Source organism: Gekko japonicus, unplaced genomic scaffold (genome assembly GCF_001447785.1).
Source record: "Gekko japonicus isolate JY-2015 unplaced genomic scaffold, Gekko_japonicus_V1.1 scaffold2769, whole genome shotgun sequence".
Classification (NCBI taxonomy): domain Eukaryota; kingdom Metazoa; phylum Chordata; class Lepidosauria; order Squamata; family Gekkonidae; genus Gekko; species Gekko japonicus.
The window spans coordinates 26,798-46,656 of record NW_015175450.1 but is presented as its reverse complement, the minus strand read 5'-3'; the positions used below and the strand labels follow the sequence as shown (position 1 = coordinate 46,656).

Sequence of the window (19,859 nt, the reverse complement as noted above, 5' to 3'; positions counted from 1 at the left end):
GGCCAGAGGGACTCGGTCCCGAGAGGAGGGCAGCGGGGCCACGGGGAGGCGGAGGACTTGGATGCGCCGCTGGCCGCGCTCGGAGCGCCGCGCACGAGCGCAGCAGCACCCCGCCGCCTTTGGCACTCCACGGTTTGAGCCAGCCAGCCACCCACCCACCCACCCACCGCTTGGGGGCTGCAGCGTGAGAGAAAGCGGGGACCTCCCCCCCCCCCACCACCACCACCAATGTTCCCTCTAAGCAGTGGCGTCTTGTGAGCAAAAGTCCTCCTGGCCTTCAAGTGGAGAGCCAGCCGTTGGGCTCCGGAGCCCTCCTTCCTGAGCGGAGACTAGACACACATCTGTGGACTGGAGGCCCACAAACGGTGAGCCGGCTCACACTAGCCCAGCTGAGAGGGAACACTGCGGCCCCCAGGGTGGAGGGAGGCGACCTGCTCTGGCCTCTCCCCCAGCAAAGGACCCTCTCTGGCAGGCAGGCCCCGACTCCAGCCCAGCCAGTGAAGGCCCCTCCACACACCTGAAGGGTTTTATCGCTCCCAGAGGAAACGGACCCTTCCTGGCATTCCCGCAAGGCCCTCTGCTCTTACACCATATTCGGTTGTGTTTGCATGCTGAATATTTAATGTTAAGACTTGAACGCTGATGGGCTGCAAGCCTCCTTGGCGGTAAGAAAAGTAGTAGAGAAACACTTTTTTAAAAAAATAAACATGAAATGACCCCCGGAGGGATGCAGCTTTTTGAAATTGCTCCAGAAGATGGTTTTCTTCTTGGACTTTCTTCTGGCCACCTCACAGTAAAGGTGACAGTGGACTCACTCCACACATCATGGGAGAGTCGTCATGATCTTGTCCACTCGCGATGCTCCAGGAGGTGAACAATCCTGTGACAGAGCGCTGTTTGGATCAGAGTCACCGTGATGACACAGCCCCCTGTCTTGATCTTAGTTGACTCAAGAGTAGAGGACCACTGTGACCCGGGGTCTGGTGACAGCCCTGCAGCCAAGAGAGATGGAAGGCTCCCTGTGCCAATGTTCAGAGGTTTCACGGGCGTTCTGAAAGGGATGGGCAGCCTGACAGCCAGCCAGATGAGGAAAACCTGACCCAGCCTCCACTCACCATGTTCATCAGCTTTCCTGCCTTAAGGAGGGAACTTTGTTAACACCCAGGGCCGGTCCGTTAGTGTTACATTTTAGACCGTTGCCTAAGGCGATGGCTCAATGAGGGCGCCATTCTGGCCGGCCTCGTCCCCTCCTCGCCCCGCACAGGAAAGCCTCCCTTGCCAGCTTCTTGCTCTGTCCCCGTCCCTCTTTGCAGCCCCCCAGGCAGAAAGAGGAGGCGGCAGGGCAGGCACGGGGAACAGCCCAGTACCCTGGGAAAGTGCCACTCACCCTGTGCTGCCCTCTTTGGAGTTCCTTTTGCAGCCTGGCACAGGCCTCCTCCCTTGGAGAGATCCTCCCCCCCCCCGCATGCATTTGCAGCTCGGCCCGCCCACTGTGGCTCCAGCGCCTGCCCCACCCCAAATGGGGGGGGGGCGCCAGAATGTATCCTCGCCTAGTAGGTGAACAAACCTGGGGCCGTCACTGTTAACACGGTAGATCTTGTCACTGGAGTGAGAGAATGTTCCTCTGTGCTCAAGCATTGTCTCTACTGCTGAGGGTGGTGAAAGTTCACCAGATATCTTCAGTAGTGCCTTCAGTCCCCCCCCCCCCCCTGCAGTGAACCCCAGTGCTTGGGAGTGTGTGTGTGTGTCTGTGGGGTGGGGTGGGGTGGGGAGGGACTTCTCCCAAGGCAGCCAGGGAGAGAGCCATTCAGTTAACCTTGTGCAGGACTCCAGGGAGGCACCATGGTGGCAGGATCGTGAGCTGGGAGCAGAGGTGTTGTTTTCCCCTCTAGGAAGGACCGATAAGTTCTTGCGGTCACGGTTATTTAAAAGACACAATTATTTATGCAGGCCGTTTCCTTCGGTGCTCCCATCCTTTTGTGTGCGCGTTATGTCCTCAGTCATGCCAGGCCAGGGCTCCTGCTGCCGCAATGAGCTGTCTGTGAGGGACAAGCCGGAGGCCACACAAGGGAGTCCATTCCACTGCTGCTGCTGCTGGAGACAGCTGGAGACAGCTGAGGATAGATGAGGTTGTCCCACTCACGGGACACCCATCAGTTCCTGGATGCAGCCCCTTCAGCAGGAGCAGGCCTCAGGGGGGGGGGTTGCCCCTCGCCTTCTGTGCAGCTTGGTCCTCCTCTTGGCACTCTCCTAAGTGGCCACCAGTGTTCCCTCTAAGCCGAGTTAGTGTGCGCTAGCTCACAGGTTTTTAGCCTCCGGCTCACACATTTTTGTCTCGGCTCAGGAAGGACGGGGCTCCAGAGCCAAGTAATTTATCCAGTAGCCAAATCACTTGCTTACCAGGTTTAATGCCAGAAGCTCACAAAGTAGAATTTTTGCTCACAAGACTCCACAGCTTAGAGGGAGCATCAGTTGGTTGGATGTTACAAGTTAAAACACTTCTATTTCAGTATTTACTGGGTTAATACTGTTTACTAAATCACATGTTTGTTTGCAAATTGCAACCAATAAGTTTAGAGAGCTAGAAAGCCCGGTAACTTCAGATCTAGTTTTGTTGTTCTGATTGGAGACTAGAGTGGCTAGTATTAGCATTTTATGGCTCTTTGTCCTGAGCAAGAAGAAGTTAGTCTCCATTACTCTTCTGCCATGTTCTGTCTAGCTGTAAGGATGTAGGAATATAGCTCTTTGTTATTTTACATCCCGTATACCTTTTCCCCATGCTAGGTTGTAGTAAACTTTCATATTTAAACACACCATGGACTCTGACTCTTTAATACTCTGCTGAATGCTGATTACTCTACTGATTAACTTTAGAAATTAATAAGAATAACCCAACAGTTGCCACTTGGCTTGGCTGAACCAGGTGCATTTTGCAGCCCTGCGAAACGGGTTCCTCCACTTCTGTGGAAATCCTGTCCTCGGCACTTGTTGCATCTGTGAATTCCCTGATGGCGTTTCTCTGCCAGTGACAAGTGGTGGTGGTGGTGGTGGTGGGTGCTTCTTGGCATTTCTCTGAGGTGACCCTCTTGCTCTGCGAAGGAAGCCCCTGGCATGGCATGGCATAGCAGATTTCCCCCCACAACAGGAGAGCAGCGGTCTCATGCTCCCGGAGCTATTAAAAATATTGCACATAGGGAAGAAGCGTGGTGGTTGGTGATCCAGTATTAGGAAATGTGTGGGTGCATCTCCTACAAATGAAGATAGTGGCTTTTGAGGTGGCAGTTTGGGCCCTGGAGAGGTGGAAGGGGGCATTCCCTGCCCCCCCCCCGTGTTTTCCCAACTTCAGCCACTTCCCTGCAAGGTGCTATTTCCCGCATGGGGATGAACACGATAGTGCTGGGAGTTCCTGGAGTTTTTCTTCAGACCTTCAGTATTGCTGTTAAGCCATTTTATAGTACACTTCCATCTCAGTCTTGTATTTAGGAGGCCCCCCTCTCAAAATATCGCCTCGCCAACTGTAGAGGAGGCGTGCCTGCTAGAAACTTCTGTTTCTGGGAAGACTCATCTCCTCTCTTCAAACTGCCTGGTCATAAGACTTCCTCCTAGATTTCTCCAAAGAGTTGCTTCACACATTGGAAGAGGGCAAATTCACCTTTACCATGGACGTACCTCATAACTATATGGGTGTGCACAAAATGCTGAAAGATTTGGAATGACCCTAATAGTAAATTATAGGTAGCACTGATCTAGTGCTTTACTGCACACGCATTACCATATTCTAATCTTTACACTAACCTAATAAAGTAGGTTGCTGATGGGGGGGGGATGGGACAGAGAGATGGGGGGGGCTTGCCACTAGGTGAGTTTGTGGTTTAGGGGGAATTTAAACTTGGAGAGTTCAGTCTCTTGACCCGCTGTATCATGTGAGCTCTCAAAAGCCCACCTTCTTCCACAGCTGTTCCGTTTTTCTGTGGTGAAAACCATTTCCAGGTTTCCAGTGATCTAATTTATTACAGCAAGAGCTAGTAAAACAGTACAATTCTGATATAAGAGAGATTAAAACAGTAATAACATAGGAATAGTATGAAAACATTAACAAGAGAAAACTCTCTTCTGTACTTCTGGGTTTCTCTGCTTGCTGCTGATCAAACCTCTGTTATGTTAAGGATGGTGGGGTTTTTTTAAAAAAAAACAACCTGGACTGTCATGATGGCTTCTCAGTTTGAAACGAAGGGCCTGGTCCAAGCACATGCTGGGAGTTCTTGTTTGGGTCCACTGGTGATTTGCAAAACCTTAATATCTAGTTGTGCAGCTGCCCAGTTCAGATCAGGACTACAGGAGGCTTAATTCCCCCGTGGCCCCAATTCCAGCCAGGGCCCTGCGAGCCTGAAGATTAAAATTGAAAAAATGACATGGAACTCCCAGTGCACATGTGGTTTAGCCCTAAAAAAGCTTGTTGTAAGCTCTCTTTGGCTCCTTGGGACATTTTGCATCTGTGGCAGGGTTGTTGTTAGCATTTCAAACTTTGCATAAAGCTCAGACACAGCCAATGATGTTTGTGCATGTGCGCGTGCACGCACACGCACGGGTAATTTTGTAAAATTTAAAAACTGTTTCTGGTGAGAGGAGCTGCATGCTTGTAGGTGGGTGCTGGGATTCAAACCCCCCATAGTCCCTTCCAGGGCTCTTTTTGTAGAAAAAGCCCAGCAGGAACTCATTAGCATAATAGGCCACACCCAACAACAGAAACCCATTAGCATATTAGGCCACACCCCTGACAGCACAGCTCATTAGCACATTAGGATGCACCCCCACGTTACCAGAAGTGTGCTCATCCAGCCACACCCACCTTTTGCTGCTTATTCTGTTGACCTTGTTTGTTGTCAAAACCCAGGGCCTTTTTTTGTAGCAGGAACTCCTTTGCATGTTAGGCCACACACCCCTAACGTAGCCAATCCTAATGGATTTCTGCTGTTGGGTGTGGCCTATTATGCTAATGGGTTCCTGCTGGGCATGGCCAACTTGGGAGCCAGCCGGAACTCTGTTCCTGTGTGTTCCTGCCCCAAAATAGCTCTGGCTTAGTTTGAGTTACGGTTATACATTTCTTCAATATTTTGCTATTACTGGTTTGGTGACTTGGCTACTCTTTTAATTGTATGTATGTAGGAGAAGCCCGGGCTCTGGCACCAAAAGAGGGATGAGAGCCATTGAGTGGGCAGTGAAGTAAAAACTGCTTCCAGCCCGCAAACAGAGGGTTTTTCTGCCAAGGGTCCCCATGCGCAGCATAGGATTTGAGAAGAGAATTGGGTTGTATGTCTTAGCTGACTGACTCCTGTTCCCTCAGGTGCTCAACCCTTGTTGTGACTTCAGAGAAGTTTGAAGCAATGTGGACAGTTAGGCGACTTTGCCCACTGTTGGTGGCATTGCCCGATAATTCAAGATTTCTGGAAACAGATACTAATGCAAATTGTGAAAATTAATGCTATACACTTACCTGCTTCCCTAGAGTCAGTTGTACTAGAACTAGGATTAATAGATTTGAAGGTTAAAAGTATACGGATGCAGACAGCAATATTGATTGCAGTTGCCAGAATTTCTATTGCACAATTTTGGAAAGCAAAAGAAGCTCCATCGTTATATTGCTGGCAAAATAAACTTTGGGAATATTTTGTGCTTAGCCGAATTTCTACAAATACCTGTGGGGAAAATACAGCAAGTAAACAAAAATTATTTCAAGCAACTTGGTTTCCTATATTAGACTATTTGGCGAACAGTGGTATTGTACCGAAAAATCCTTACTATGAAAAATTGTTACATTTTTAAGTTGCTATATGTTTGTTTCTTTTACACTGTAATTATTTAAAAGATATGATCTTTATTTCTTCTTGTATTAATATGCTCTCCTAAAAATATGTATTGTTATATTTACTGACATAAGGTTAAAATTATTGTGTTTGTTTGTTTGTTTATAAAGAATAAAAAATTATAAATCAAAAAAAGAGAGAGAGAAGTTTGAAGAATGTCCCCTCCCTCCATGGTCGGGGACAGAGGGTGGCGCTTGAGGAGAGGGTTTCACCACGTTACCCTGTGGTATGTGGCATCCCGCAGGGGGCAACCCTCTCCCCAATGTTACTTAACATCGATAGGTTAATCCGTTTGGGCTGGGTTGTCACCAGGACACTGGTGCCACCCAGCTGTATCTGCTGATGGAGGCCGCCCCAGATATTTTGGCGAGGACTGTAGAGACTGGCTGACTGGTTACAACGGAGCCGGCTGAGACTTAATCCAGCGAAGCCTGTTCCTGAGTTAGGGTCGCCAGGTCCCCTTGTCGCTCTGGCGGGGGGATTCGGGGGGGGGGGGCGTTCTGCCCTGTGCCCTGCCCCCAAGCCGCAGCCACCGGCGGCCACCCTCTCCCTCCCCTCCTGCAGGAATGTAAAGGGCTTCAGCTGATTGGTGGGGAGCATGTCGCCCACTGATCATCTGGCGGGCCCTTTAAACCTTCCAGCAGGCAGGGAGAGGGGCTTTCGCTGGCTGCAAGCTCCGCTCACAAAAAAGACCCCTTTTAAAGGGTCTTTTTGTGAGCAGAGTGAGGGTTGCGGTGTGGATTTCCCAGCGGCAGTTTGCCACTTGGGATTCAGGCCCACCCGCTGCCACCCCACTCATGGCGAGCCCCACAGTGAGTGGCACAGTGGTGGCACGCGGGCCTGGATCCCAAGCGGCAGATCACTGCTGGGAAATAAGCCCCGTGCACCAGGGCCCCCACCTTCAAAGGGGTCTTTTTTTTGCGAGCGGAGCTGTGGCCAGCAACAGCCCCTGCCCCTCCTTGCTGAAAGACGTAAAGGGCTCTCCAGCTGATCGACAGCCCACCTGCTCCCCACCGATCAGCTGAAGCCCTTTAAATCTCTGCAGGAGCGGAAGGAAGGGGGTGGCCGTGGGTGGCTTGGGGTGAGGCTTCTCCTGTTGGCCAGAGGTGGATTGGAGCTTCCAGAAGCTGGGGGACCCCCGCTCAGACCTGGGGGGCTGAGTCATGGGGGGATGGGCTCGGGGACCCGACTTCCAACCCTTGGTGAGGTGCCATTGATGCTGGGACCAGTGGTGAAGGGTCTGGGAGTGATCGTGGATGCCTCCCTGTCAGTGGAGGCCCACGCCACCAGTGTTCCCAGATAAGCCTTTCACCGTCTTTGGCGGGTCAGGCAACTGGTTCCCTACCTTTCCTCCCATGACTTGGCGACAGACAGTGATCCACGCAGGGGTCACGTCCAATGTTCCCTCTAAGCTGTGGAGTCTTGTGAGCAAAAATTCTTCTTTGTGAGCCGCTGGCATTAAAGTTGTGAGCCAGCGATGTGGCTGCTGCATACATTAGTTTGCTCTGGAGCCCCATCCTTCCTGAGCTAAGACACAAATCTGTGAGCCGGAGGTTAAAGAACTATGAGCTAGCTCACACTAACTCAGCTTAGAGGGAACACTGGTCACGTCCAGGCTCAGTAACTGCAACTCGCCCTGCATGGGCCTGATCTGGAAGCTTCAGCTGGTACAAAATGCAGCAGCACACCTGCTGATGGGGACGTCTGTGCCTGCGCACATTCAGCCAGTGTTGCGCCAACTGCACTGCTTGCCAGCTGAATGCTGTTTGGAATTTAATGTTGCTGTTTTAATGATTTACAGTTTTATCAGATTGTTTTATTGTCCTGTGATATGATGTAAGCCACCCTGAGCCCGCTTGTGGGGTAGGCGGGACTAAAATCGCAAAAATAAATCAATCAGTGAAATGTGACATCTAAAGACCATTGGAGTGGAGCAATTGCTGAACGTGGGGCAGCTCCCCGTGTCCTCTCGTCCCAGAGTTTGTCCTGGTTGGCTCGCGTGGTGCTACCATCCTCGTTTCATGTCAAAACGATTCTTATTGTGGAAAACCTTGTGTGTCTAACCCTGCAACCCGCTGCAGAATTACACCAGAGAAATTATGCATGGCGTTGCACTCTACGGTTGCACAGTTCGGTCCTTGCTCAGGAGTGCTGTTGCTGTGGTAGAGAATTAAATGCTCTGAGGATGCCTAGGTCACCCCAGTAGTCTGCCTTGACTGTCAGGTGAAGGGTCTTGGGCAGGAAATACAGTGCATGGCACTCTTGTCCTCTTATGGATTGATTGATTGATTGATTTCATTAGATTTTTACCCCGCCCTCCCAGCAAAGCCCGCTCTTCACGCTTTAGTGCTATAGGGACACCTCTGACTTGCCCCATCCCGTAACAAATAGCTGTTCTTTTCTCTGCAGTGGCCGACATGAAGCCCTGGCCGCACCTTGTCTTTGCCCTCTTGACCGTCGAGGCGATCTTCACGGACCCTTGCCAGGGTGCCAAAGTGCTGGCAATACCTACCATCATCTTCGACAGCCACCTGTACATCTTTGTGCGGGTAGCAGAGGCGCTGAAGAGCAGAGGTCACGACGCGGTCCTCCTCCTCGATGAAGGCCGAGCCGTGGAGCCTTGTCTCCATAGCTACAGAATACAGAGGTACAGAGGCGTCTTCAGCCAAGAAAGCTCCGACCACTGGCTACAGGAGAGGCTGAAGCGAGTGTTTGAGGGGAAGAGGACGGCCTTTGAGTTGTTTTCCCTTCTGGAAAAGTACCTGGAGAATTGTGATCTGCTTCTCGGAAATGCCACCCTTCTGCAGCAGCTCCGGAGCGAGGAGTTTGACTTGGTCATGGTTGATCCCAATGAAATGTGTGGCTTCATCGTGGCCCACTTCCTGGGTGTAAAATACGTTGTCCTCTCCACCAGCTTTTGGTTCCCAGCGGAGATCGGAGCCACGTCACCTGTTGCCTATGTCCCTGAATTTAATTCCCAGGTGACTGATCAAATGGGCTTTGTGGGCCGCACTTGGAATCTCCTCGTTTTTCTCATGTCTCGTATAGGGACTAGATTGTTGATCTTGCCCAAGTTTGACCGTTTAATGGCAAAACATGACATTCAGCCACAAAAGTCCATGCTGGAGCTCATCTATGGTACCAGCCTCTTTTTCCTGAGCAACGATGTGGTGATTGACTTTCCTCGGCCCACGCTTCCTCATATTATTTTTGCTGGTGGAATTCTTACGGGGCCTGCAAAACCCCTTCCAGTGGTAAGTGCTCAAACCAAATGTTGTTGTATGTTTGTGCTTGATTGTGCTCACTCATCTGATATATGTAATTGCCCTAACGCGTTGGCCATTTCCAGCTCTCCCACTGGCTGTGCTGTGCACTCCATCAGCCATTGGCCCATCAACCGCCACTCAAGAGTACTCATGTGCCATTGGCTGGGGGCTGGGTCCACTCCTCTCACAGAATAAACTGCCAAATCGACTGTCTCTCCTAACGAAGACACTTCTGCTTGGCTCCTATGGGATTAACCTTTCCTTCAGTGGTTGTTGCTAAGCAACCAAGCTTGGTTCTGTCAGTAAAAAGGGAAAGGCAGGCAGCCCATTCCACGCCTTCTTTAGCCTTTGTGATGAACTCATTGGGGCCAGTCCTGACTAGGGTCGCCAGCTCCAGGTTGGGAAATTCCTGGATATTTTATGGTGGAGTCTATGGAAGCCAGAGTTTGGGGAGGGGAGAGGAATAGAATGCCATAGAGCCCATCCTCCAAAACAGTTATTTTCTCCAGGGGGAAGAGATCTGTTGCCTGGAGTTCAGTTGTGATACCCAGCGATCTTCAGGCTCTACCTAGAGCTTGGCTACCCTAGGGGTAGCAGTTAGTGCTTCAGAGCAGGGTCTGCCAGACTCAGGTTCTTGCTGTAGACGTTGAGTGGGTGATTTCAGACCAATCACAGGCTTTCAGCTTAACCCACCTCACAGGGTTGTTGTGCAGATCAAAAGGGGGAGAGGAGAATGATGGAAACTGCTTTGGTCCTCACTGCGGAAAAAGACTGTACTTTTCCTCCTAGGGAACCATTGCTGCCAATCTCCAGGTGAGGGCTGGAGATCACTAAGATTTGAGGAGTTTGAGGAGGGGGTGGGTTCTCAGACAGGTACAGTGCCATAGACTCTATCCTCCAAACCAGCCATGTCCTCCTGGGAGACCATTGCTGCCATTCTTCAGGTGAGGGCTGGAGATCACTCAAATTTAAAACTGCTCTCCAGATGGCAAAGATCAGTTCCCCTGGAGAAAATGGCTGCTTTGCAGGGTGGACTCTGAGTCATTATCCTCTGCTGAGGTCGCTTCTCCTCCTGCTTGGGTCTCCACTGAGGAGGAGACAGACTGTACTTTTCCTCCTAGGGAACCATTGCTGCCAATCTCCGGGTGAGGGCTGGAGATCACTAAGATTTGAGGAGTTTGAGGAGGGGGTGGGTTCTCAGACAGGTACAGTGCCATAGACTCTATCCTCCAAACCAGCCATGTCCTCCTGGGAGACCATTGCTGCCATTCTTCAGGTGAGGGCTGGAGATCACTAAGATTTGAGGAGTTTGAGGAGGGGGTGGGTTCTCAGACAGGTACAGTGCCATAGACTCTATCCTCCAAACCAGCCATTTCCTCTGCTTCCGTGGCGGAGCAGCATGGGTTGCTGATGACTGCGGGATGCTTCCCAGATGTTGCTGTCTGATCACGCTCTTTAGATCCGTCGGCCATTCGCACCTATGTTGGATCTCCTGGCGCGTGGGATCACAGCCACAGAGTCTCAAAGGCTGCCAATTCCCCCAGGAGAACTGATCTCTAGTCTGGAGAATTCAAGGGAAACTCCTGGCCCCAGAGAGTTTTACCACAGAATCTCCAGTGATTCTTAGACCTGCCTGACATCCCTTCCAGGTTTTCCCTGGAAGTGATGTCACAGAATGTATGTTCAACGTTATGCCCCCATGTCCCCACTGTGGACACGCCCACCAGTTGCCTATGCAACACAAATCTGTACTCAGTACAGATCACTGTTCCTTAGGGTTGCCAATCTCCAGGTGGCACCTGGAGATCTCCTGCTATTACATTTGATCTCCAGATGGCCAAAATGAGTTGAAAAACCTTGAAAAAATGGCTGCATTGGAGGGTGGACTCTATGGCATTATACCCTGACTAAGGTCCCTCCCCTCCCCAAACTCCACCTATCCCAGGCTCCACCCCCCCCCCAAATCTCCAGAGTCTCTTTCTAGAGCTTGTTGTATTTATTTCCACAACGGACCTTATTCCTAGTTAATAGATGTTTTTCTCAGCCCCACCGACCTCCCAGGGTGTCTGTTGTGGGGAGGAGGAGGGAAAGGAGATTGTAAGCCTCTCTGATACTCCTTCGGGTAGTGAAGGGCGGGGTATAAATCCAATCTCCTCCTCCTCCTCCTCCTCCTCCTTCTTCAAGGAGCACCTGCTTGATGAGATTCATCCCTAAGTACCTCCCTGGGAAACTCAAATGCAGGAGAATACAGACAGCAGTTCTGTTTCTACAGTGATGTAATAGGTTTTACCAACATTTATATCTGGTTTCAGTCCTGGTTATGGGACTGAAAGAGCCGTGGTTGCCCTGGTGGATGGCCTGCACTGGGAGACAGACAGAGAACGTGTTATTCCGTTGATTCTCCTGGATCTCTCAGCAGCTTTCCCTGCTATTGATCGTGGCGTCCTTCTGGAGCACCTTTCCAGGCTGGGACTGGGAGGCCCTGTTTTGCAGTGATACCTGAAGGGTGGGCTTAAGGAAATGGTGCTGGGGGACTGTGGCTCTGCTGTGTGGCTTCTGGGGGTCCCGCAGGGTTCCATCTAAGGGCTATATGCACTTCAGCATCTAGATGAAACCACTGTGTGAGGCCATCCGGAGGTTTGAGCTGCGTCGTCACCAATATGCAGGAGGCCCTGAGCTTTCTCTTGCACTTCCAGCCAATCCCAGGGAGGCTGTAGAAATCCTGAACTTGTGCCTGGAGGCCCTTTTGGAGTGGATGCGGGCTAATAAACCAAAGCTTAATCCCAGTAGGGCAGAAGTGTTGCTGGTGAGAGGAAGGTCTGGCCCAGGATTGAAGGTGTCACCTATTCTGGATGGAGTTGCACTCACCTGGAAGGAACAGGTCCATACTCTGGGGGTAGCCTTGCATGCATTTGGCTTTGGTTTTACTTGTCTTAATGATGGTTGTGTGTGGTGCTTTTAATGTATTTTAAGATGTCTTGTTGGGTATGTTTTTATTCTGTCAGCCACCTTGGTGGCCCTTATGAGGGCAGAAAGGTAGAGTATAAATCTTATGAATAAATTAATAATAAATACATCTCAAGTTGCACCAGGCCCCCATCCCTCTTCCTGTGGAATTCCCAAACTTGGCCTTTCCCCCCTACTGCATGTACCCAGGAGGGTCTATTGCCGTTTCCCCCAGCCGTCACCAACATGCCTCTGTGACAACCTACCTGGGAAGCAAAACCACCAGAGAGCAGACAGCAGTCAATAAAGAGGCATTGTGGATAGATGTGCCCTGCTTGATCATAGGCATAGCACACCACTTGGAATTGAAGAAGAGGAAGAGAAGAAGAGATTGGATTTATACCCCACCCTTCACTTGGAGTCTCAGAGCAGCTTACAATCTCCTTTCCCTTCCCCTCCCCACGACAGACACCCTGTGAGGTAGGTGAGGCTGAGAGAGCTCTGAGAGAACTGCTCTCAGGGAACTTTGACTGACCCAAGGTCACCCAGCAGCTGCATGTGGAGGAGTGGGGAATCAAACCTGGTTCTCCCAGACTAGAGTCCACTGCTCTTAACCACGACACCAAACTGGCTCTGAGTCAGTTGGATATCTCCCCCTTGGTCATAGGCAGGGCCTCAGGTGTAGGGCCAGGGTCCTGGTGATATAGGGCTGTTTGGACAGGCCCCAACTCCCTCCTCGAAGGGATCTTTTCAGCAAATCTCCAGGTCTCTCCATCAATCAGTGTTGCTCCACCAGCTGGCCAGACTTTCAGTCAGTTGTCGTTCCCTCCGTTACCTTTCCATATCATTAACAAAAGAATAAGATGGTGTCTTCACTGTGACAAATTCTTCCATTGTGTGGATAGCATCTTCTTGGGGCCAAAGTCGACAGGGTATTCTTTGACAAATTGAGTTGTGGTTCTCCTCTGCTGGGAGCTAATTTCCCAGGCAGATTTCCCTATTCAGATTGGGGCCTCGGGGCTTGTGGAGAAGGCTTCGGCCTCCTTCCCCTCCCGACCCAAAACCCCAGCGGGCCAAGAATGCTTCCTGGGTCTGTTTTGGGTCAAGAAAATGGCTCTGAGGGAAACCTGAAGGCCTTTCTCCACTCTGCCACAGTCTCAATCCGAACTGGGGTCCTTGTGGCCCTTGGGGAATTTCCAGCCGCTGCAATCTGACGGGAGAAAAGGAGAGTCAAGTTGGGGGAGCACCCAGCCCACTCAAAGACATCACATCTCATTTGGCCCTTTGTGACAGCTGGGAACAGGGGAAAGGCCTCCATTTGTGGGCTGTGGGGATAATGCCACAATTTTCTGATGAGCCAGTTCTCCAGCTTGTCCCATCGTCGGTGAAACTGGCTTCAGTCCTTGGAGTCAAGTGGCTTGTAGCTTCTGGCCTAGGATGTGGGGTTCCGTCTCCTTGAAGAAAAAATGTAACTCCTGAAAACATCAGTAGTTTCCTTGCTTATGTTAAAGATGCTCAGGATAGCTGAGCCGTGCGTAGTTACCTGCTGTGTTTTTTTTTTTTTTTAGGTGTATCAACTGTTCCCTGAGTGGGCCCAGTAAGATTTGTGGCCCACTGACTGTCATGTTAACCCTTTGTGACGTATTACTGTAGACCTTCAGGTTGTCAGAAGACTCTTTTAGTCTCTTCTGTTGTCTTCACTCATCAATCCATCTCTCCTTTCCCCTTTGGCTGTGTACATGCTATTTTGTGTATACGCTAACAAACGGAGGAGTTAATTAAGTATTTAAAGCCGTAATGATTTAGAACAGTTAAGCAAGAATTGTGGTGCTTGCAGGACAGTCTGCCCCAGAACCAGACGGTGCCAGAGCACAAGGCAGCTCACAACAGAGGCAGAGGGTTTTATAGTAATCCTGAATCTTTTCATGTATTCATTTAGAAGGTCTTTGTGTCACCCGGAAAACTGCCTGAAGTGCTTCTGACGGATGCCGTGAGGATCTCTGCTTGTGTGTGCGCAGCTGTTTCACACACAATCACAGAGTGTGGGTTGTGCTGCGGCAGCCAGGAACACTCTGCAGCCAAGCCGTGGCTCATTGGGATCTACTGGAGGAGGCCGTGGTCATGTGACCTGCCCTCGGCTTGCCCAGGTGTCTGAGCAAAGGGTGTCTGCTTCACAGCGAGGGGTTCATAGAGACGTGATCCTGACTTCTGTTGGGCGGGGGGACAAGGGGACCTTTATTTGCCACTGCAACCTCCTCGTGGCACCCTAATGCAGCCCAGAGAATGACTTGCCCCTTACAGGAGGATGTTCATGGACTGTTTGAACACGTTCAAATAATTGGTACCTGTTATTTGACCAGTCAGTTGACTGACATCCTGACCCCGGAATACTGGAAGTAGCTTTGGGGTGACCACTGGGAAAGCCCTCTGATGTTGCTGCTCCCCCTTTTTGTAACATAGCTCAGTGAGTTTCTAGATCTGCAATAGTAGGTCTGGTACAATGTCTGAGGAAGGCAGGGCGCATATACCCTATATCAGTGGTGGCGAACCTTTTAGAGACCGAGTGCCCAAACTGCGACCCAAAACCCACTTATTGATCGCAAAGTGCCAACACGGCAATCTAACCTGAATACTGAGGTTCTACTTTAGAAAAAACAACCCATAAGTTAACTTAAGACGATCCAAAGAAAGTAAGGAAAGCAATCCCAAATTCTTTCATTGACTTAAAATTATTTGGCAGAGAATTCGACACTTTAATGATGGTCTGGGCCTGGCTGGGGCGATGGCACACGTGCCCACTGAGAGGGCTCTGAGTGCCACCTCTGGCACCCGTGCCATAGGTTCGCCACCACTGCCCTATGCAGATGCCTCTGTGCCAGCAGTATAACCTACCTGTTTGTTCACTATGAGTACCTTAGACGCAATTCAGATCTGTCTGTGTGGTTGGAAGTGCCATCAGGTCACAGCAAACTTATGGCGACCTTGTTGGGTGTTCAGGGCAAGAGAGAAACCAAGGGGGTGCGCCACGGCCTGCCTCTGCATAGCAACCCTGGACTTCCTTGGTGGTCTCCCCTCCAAGTACTGACCCTGGTTAGCTTCTGAGAGTTGACAAGACGGCATGACCAAGATGGTATACAGCTGGTATACAGCAATTTAAAGAACAGGAAACAGTAACAATATTTACGTGTAAGAAAATATTTTAAAACCAAGCAAAACCAACAGTGGGAAGTTAACGTTAAGAAAAGGCCTTCCTTACAAATCACATCTTTGGATTATCAACTTTTCAACCCACAAGAGTGCCATACGTTTGCTCTGATGAAACAGATATTCTTGTTCCACCTCTTCAGACCATGGAGAGGGTTCATGATAAAGACTTACCAGCAGTGAAATAGAATGGCGATGGTAAGAGTCTGCAAAACCCATGAGAACTGCAGCTGTGAAATATCTGGCAGCCAACAAGCCCTTTGGGTGAGTGTGAAAACCCCTTTGAAAGCCTGGAAGGAGGGGCAACAATACAGCCAAAAGCCCTCGCTTGAAAACGTCCAGCGAAGGAGCACCCACCACCTCGCGAGGCAGACTGTTCCACTGCTCAACCACTCTCACAGTTAGGAAGTTTCTCCTGATATTGAGCTGGTAACGACTCCCTTGTAATTTCCACCCATTAGATCTAGTCTTGCAATCCGGAGCAAGAGAGAATAGATCTGCTCCATCGTCTCCATGACAGCCCTTCAAATACTTGAAGACTGCGATCATGTCCCCTCTAAGCCTTCTCTTTCCCAGGCTAAACATACCCAACTCTTTCAGCCTTTCCTCGTAAGACTTGGATTCCAACCCTCTCACCATCCTGGTTGCCCTCTTCTGGACATGCTCGAGCTTGTCAACATCCTTCCTAAAATGTGGTGCCCAAAATGGACACAGGACTCCAGGTGAGGCCTGACCATAGCAGAATAGAGCGGGACTACCACCTCCCTTGATCTGGACACAATGCTTCTGTTAATGCATCCTAAGATTGCATTAGCTTTCTTCGCAGCCACATCGCACTGCAGGCTCATGTTTAGCTTGTGATCAACCAGAACACTTAGATCCCTTTCACATGTGCTGCTGTCAAGCCAAGTCCCTCCCATTCTATATCTATGCCTTTGATTTTTTGTACCTAAGTGTAGGACTTTGCACTTCTCTCTATTGAAACTTATTTTATTCGTCTCAGCCCACTGTTCCAGCCTATCTAGACTTTGTCTTCTTCAAAATTAGTAATCCCACCCAGCTTTGTGTCATCTGCAAATCTGATAAGCATCCCCTCTATGTCTTCCTCCAGGTCATTTATAAAAACATTGAACAACATCGGGCCCAGGACCGAGCCCTGTGGCACCCCACTAGAGATTTCCCTCCACGTAGACACAGAGCCATTTACGAGCACTCGTTGGGTACGATTTTTCAGCCAACCATGAATCCATCCAACAGTTGCACCCTCCAGCCCACATTTAACCAGCTTATCCTCAAGGATATCATGAGAAACTTTGTCAAATGCTTTACTGAAATATAGATACACTATGTCCACAGCATTGCCAGAATCAACCATCTTAGTAACTCTGTCAAAAAAGGAGATAAGGTTGGTCTGGCATGACTTATTCTTGATAAACCCATGCTGGCTACTACCAATTAACTCATTCCGTTCAAGGTGTTCACAGAGTGTTTAATAATCTGCTCTAGAAAATTTTCCAGGTATTGATGTCAATCTGACAGGCCTGTAATTTCCTGGGTCTGTCTCTTTTCCCTTCTTGAAGATTGGGACAACATTCACTCTTCTCCAGTCTTCTGGCACAACGCCAGTACTCCAGGAAATCTCAAAGATTAGAGCCAGAGGCTCTGAAATAACACCTGCAATTTCTTTTAGCACCCTGGGATGCAAACCACCCGGCCCTGGAGATTTGAAAGTATTTAAGGCAGCTAGATGCTCTGTAACCATCTCTTTACTTACCCTGGACTGACAGTTCCTCCTTTCTTCATATGTCCTGCATTCTTCAGTTTGTATACAGTTCGCCTTACAGTTAAAGACCAATGCAAAGTGAGAGTCGAGTAATTCCGCTTTGTCTTCATCCCTTGTTAAGGCTTGACTGTCTTCCCCCTCGCATATGTGTCAAAAAAGTTCTCCGAGACTGAGAGGAACTGGGCAGTTTGGGACAAAGTAGCCCCTGCAATGAAACTGGCTCTAACGTTTTGGAGACACCAGGTGCTGTTCGAGGTGTGGATTGAATAAGAACTTTCTGGCCGATGCTCTCTCGCATCTTCCCCAGGACACCAGCCGGCAGGAAGAAGTCATTGACTCAGTGTTCATCCCTACCCAACTGGGGTGGGCAGTTCTTACCCGGAGCCCGGCCAAAGCAGAGGGGGCCCTCAATACAGAACCTTGGGTGGAGAAGTTTAAAGCTGCTTTCAGTGATAGCGACAAGGAGGAAGTGGAGAAAGAGGGCACCCAGACTTGGGGGGGGGGAATTAGTGCTGGTTCTGCCAACAGAAACTGTTCGTGCCCAAAACCTTGTGGGGGGATGTTTTGCAGCTTGGGGCATGACAACAAGGTGGCTGGGCATTTCGGGTACTTAAAGAATTTACACCTGTTACAAAGACAGTTCTGGTGGCCGCGCATGCAGGCTGATATTTCCCAATACGTGTCTTCTTGCCTTGGCGGGGAGGGCGGGGTAAAAATAAAATAAATAAATAAACAAATATGCTTATTGGGGAAATAACAGGCTGGGAAGCCCTCGGGACTATTGCAACCTTTAGAAACCCCTGAGAGGCCATGGTGTGTCATTTCTATGGACTTTATAACTGACCTGCCACACAGCAAGGGGAGGATGGTGATTTGGGTGGTGGTGGATCTTTTCTCAAAACAAGCACATTTTATCCTCTGCAAACAACTACCTTCGGCCAAGAAAATGGCACAGCTATTTATGCAGCACATTGTAAGGCTGCATTTGGTACCCCGGAAGATCATATCCAACCAGGGCCCCCAATTCGTGGCGGGGTTCTCGAAGGAATTGTTAAAATTGCTGGGGGTGGAGCAAGGGCTCAGTAGTGCCTACCACCCAGAGACTGATGGCCAAACAGAAGGAACTAATCAGATTCTGGAGCAGTTCTTGAGATGTTTCAGTAACTACCAACAAGATAACTGGTTGGATTTGCCCCCCTATGCGGAATACGGTTACAATAACTCGGTTCATAGTGCCACAGGGGACACCCCCTTCAAAGTGGTGCATGGAGGGGGGCCTTGCCCACAGTGGCAACAGAGCTGATGGGGCTGATGGACTTACAAACCTGGTGGGCTGACCTAACTCAGCAGTGGTCCCTAATCCAACAGACTCTGGCCAAGGCAAAGGAGGATTATAAGGCTGGGCACCCGAATGGGACCTTCACCCTGGGGATTCTGTGTACATTTCTACCAAGAACCTTAGGGGGGTGCAGTCTTGGGAAAAATTGGGGTGGAAATGTGTAGGCCCTTTTAAAGTTGTAAGAGTCATTAACAAAGTAGCTGTTGATCTGGAGTTGCCAAAGAACTTATTTCAGTCTGCTGAAGAAGGGTCCGGGACACTCGATGTGGAGACCTCGTCCTGCAGCTACCCCTCCCCTGAATGTGAATGGGGAACTCCACCAGGAGGTGGATTGTCAGCGAGCTGCCATTTCTCTGGGATGTGTCCCTCTTCCCTCCCTCCCCGTGTTATTCTCTTCTGGTATGCGACTGTAACTGTAACAAGCTTCTCCTACAGGTGGACGATGGAGTGTTATGTCTTCTTGCCTTGCTTAATTAGATTCCCGTGTGAACTGAACTTGTGTTTATGGTATGAGCCGTTGGAGTTCTCAGGCTGCTTCGCGCCTTTTCTAATCAACTCCCTTGCGAGGGAGTTTAGCCCATTGGGTTAACCAAGTTTGAAGTTCCTATATCATACTGCCCCGGTGTATTGTAGTCATTCTGGACAATTCTCTGTATGTTCATGATCAACCATGCTTTGGAAATAAATCTTACTTCTTTGGAACGTGGGTTTGTTCTCCTGCTTTGGGGGTCTGACATTTTGTCCAGAATCCTCTTTCCCCCTCACCCCGAGTCTGACATCGATCATGAGCGGGGCCGAAGGGAAATCCTTTTTCTGGGCAGAGGACCGAGGTGCCGTCCCGGCCACTGCCTTAACATCGGACTACATGGAAGCCCGAGGTGCCGTTGGGGGAGCGATCCCGAGGCATGAGACTATTCCTTGGCCTCCTCCTACCCCATCGCATTGGGGAAAACAAGAGGTCAAAGCCTCAGAGGATTGGACTATGTTCGATACCCAAGGCACCAGGGAAACGTTTGTTCATCGGGGCAGTGGGCCCCGAGAAAGCCTTTTTGAACCGGGATCTTATCCTGAAAGACCCCGGAGTTGCCCGGCTGTGGCTTATCGAGGGGAGGATGAGTTTTGGCCGGAGGAGAGAGCGACCGGACGAGACAAGCGGGAAGAGCAGCCAGACTGGGGGGCATCCCAGGATGGCAGGATCCAGGAGCTCGAGAGGTCGGTGCAGGATCTCATGAGGACGGTGACAGAAGTTTTCAACGCCATGCACCAGATGGTGGACGATCGCATCGCGGATCGTCTGGGTCCTGTCATTCCACCACCGGTGCCGCGCCCGGCACAGCCGGCCGTGCCTGCCCAGCCGGTTCAGCCTGCGGCGCCACTGCCAGCGCCCCAACCGCCGGCGCTGCCGCCTGGATTACCGCCTCCTCTGCAACCAGCACCCGCGGGACCCGGGTTGCCTC

At 50.4% G+C, this 19,859-nt stretch overlaps 1 protein-coding gene across 3 annotated transcripts in view; it reads left to right on the top strand.

The window, feature by feature from the left end:
* The first annotated feature begins 239 nt into the window (after window positions 1-239).
* LOC107122753 (2-hydroxyacylsphingosine 1-beta-galactosyltransferase-like) overlaps window positions 240-19,859 on the top strand; it is a 36,481-nt gene continuing 16,861 nt past the window's right edge. The window contains exons 1-2 of one of the 3 annotated variants that reach the window (XM_015425887.1): window positions 240-365; window positions 8,274-9,118. In XM_015425887.1, the coding sequence (XP_015281373.1) occupies window positions 8,282-9,118 (837 nt within the window). In that variant the 5' untranslated portion in view covers window positions 240-365; window positions 8,274-8,281. Of the gene's footprint in view, window positions 366-991; window positions 1,038-3,633; window positions 3,685-8,273; window positions 9,119-19,859 lie in introns of those variants that run through there. The other 2 variants (XM_015425885.1, XM_015425884.1) reach the window with 2 other exon arrangements.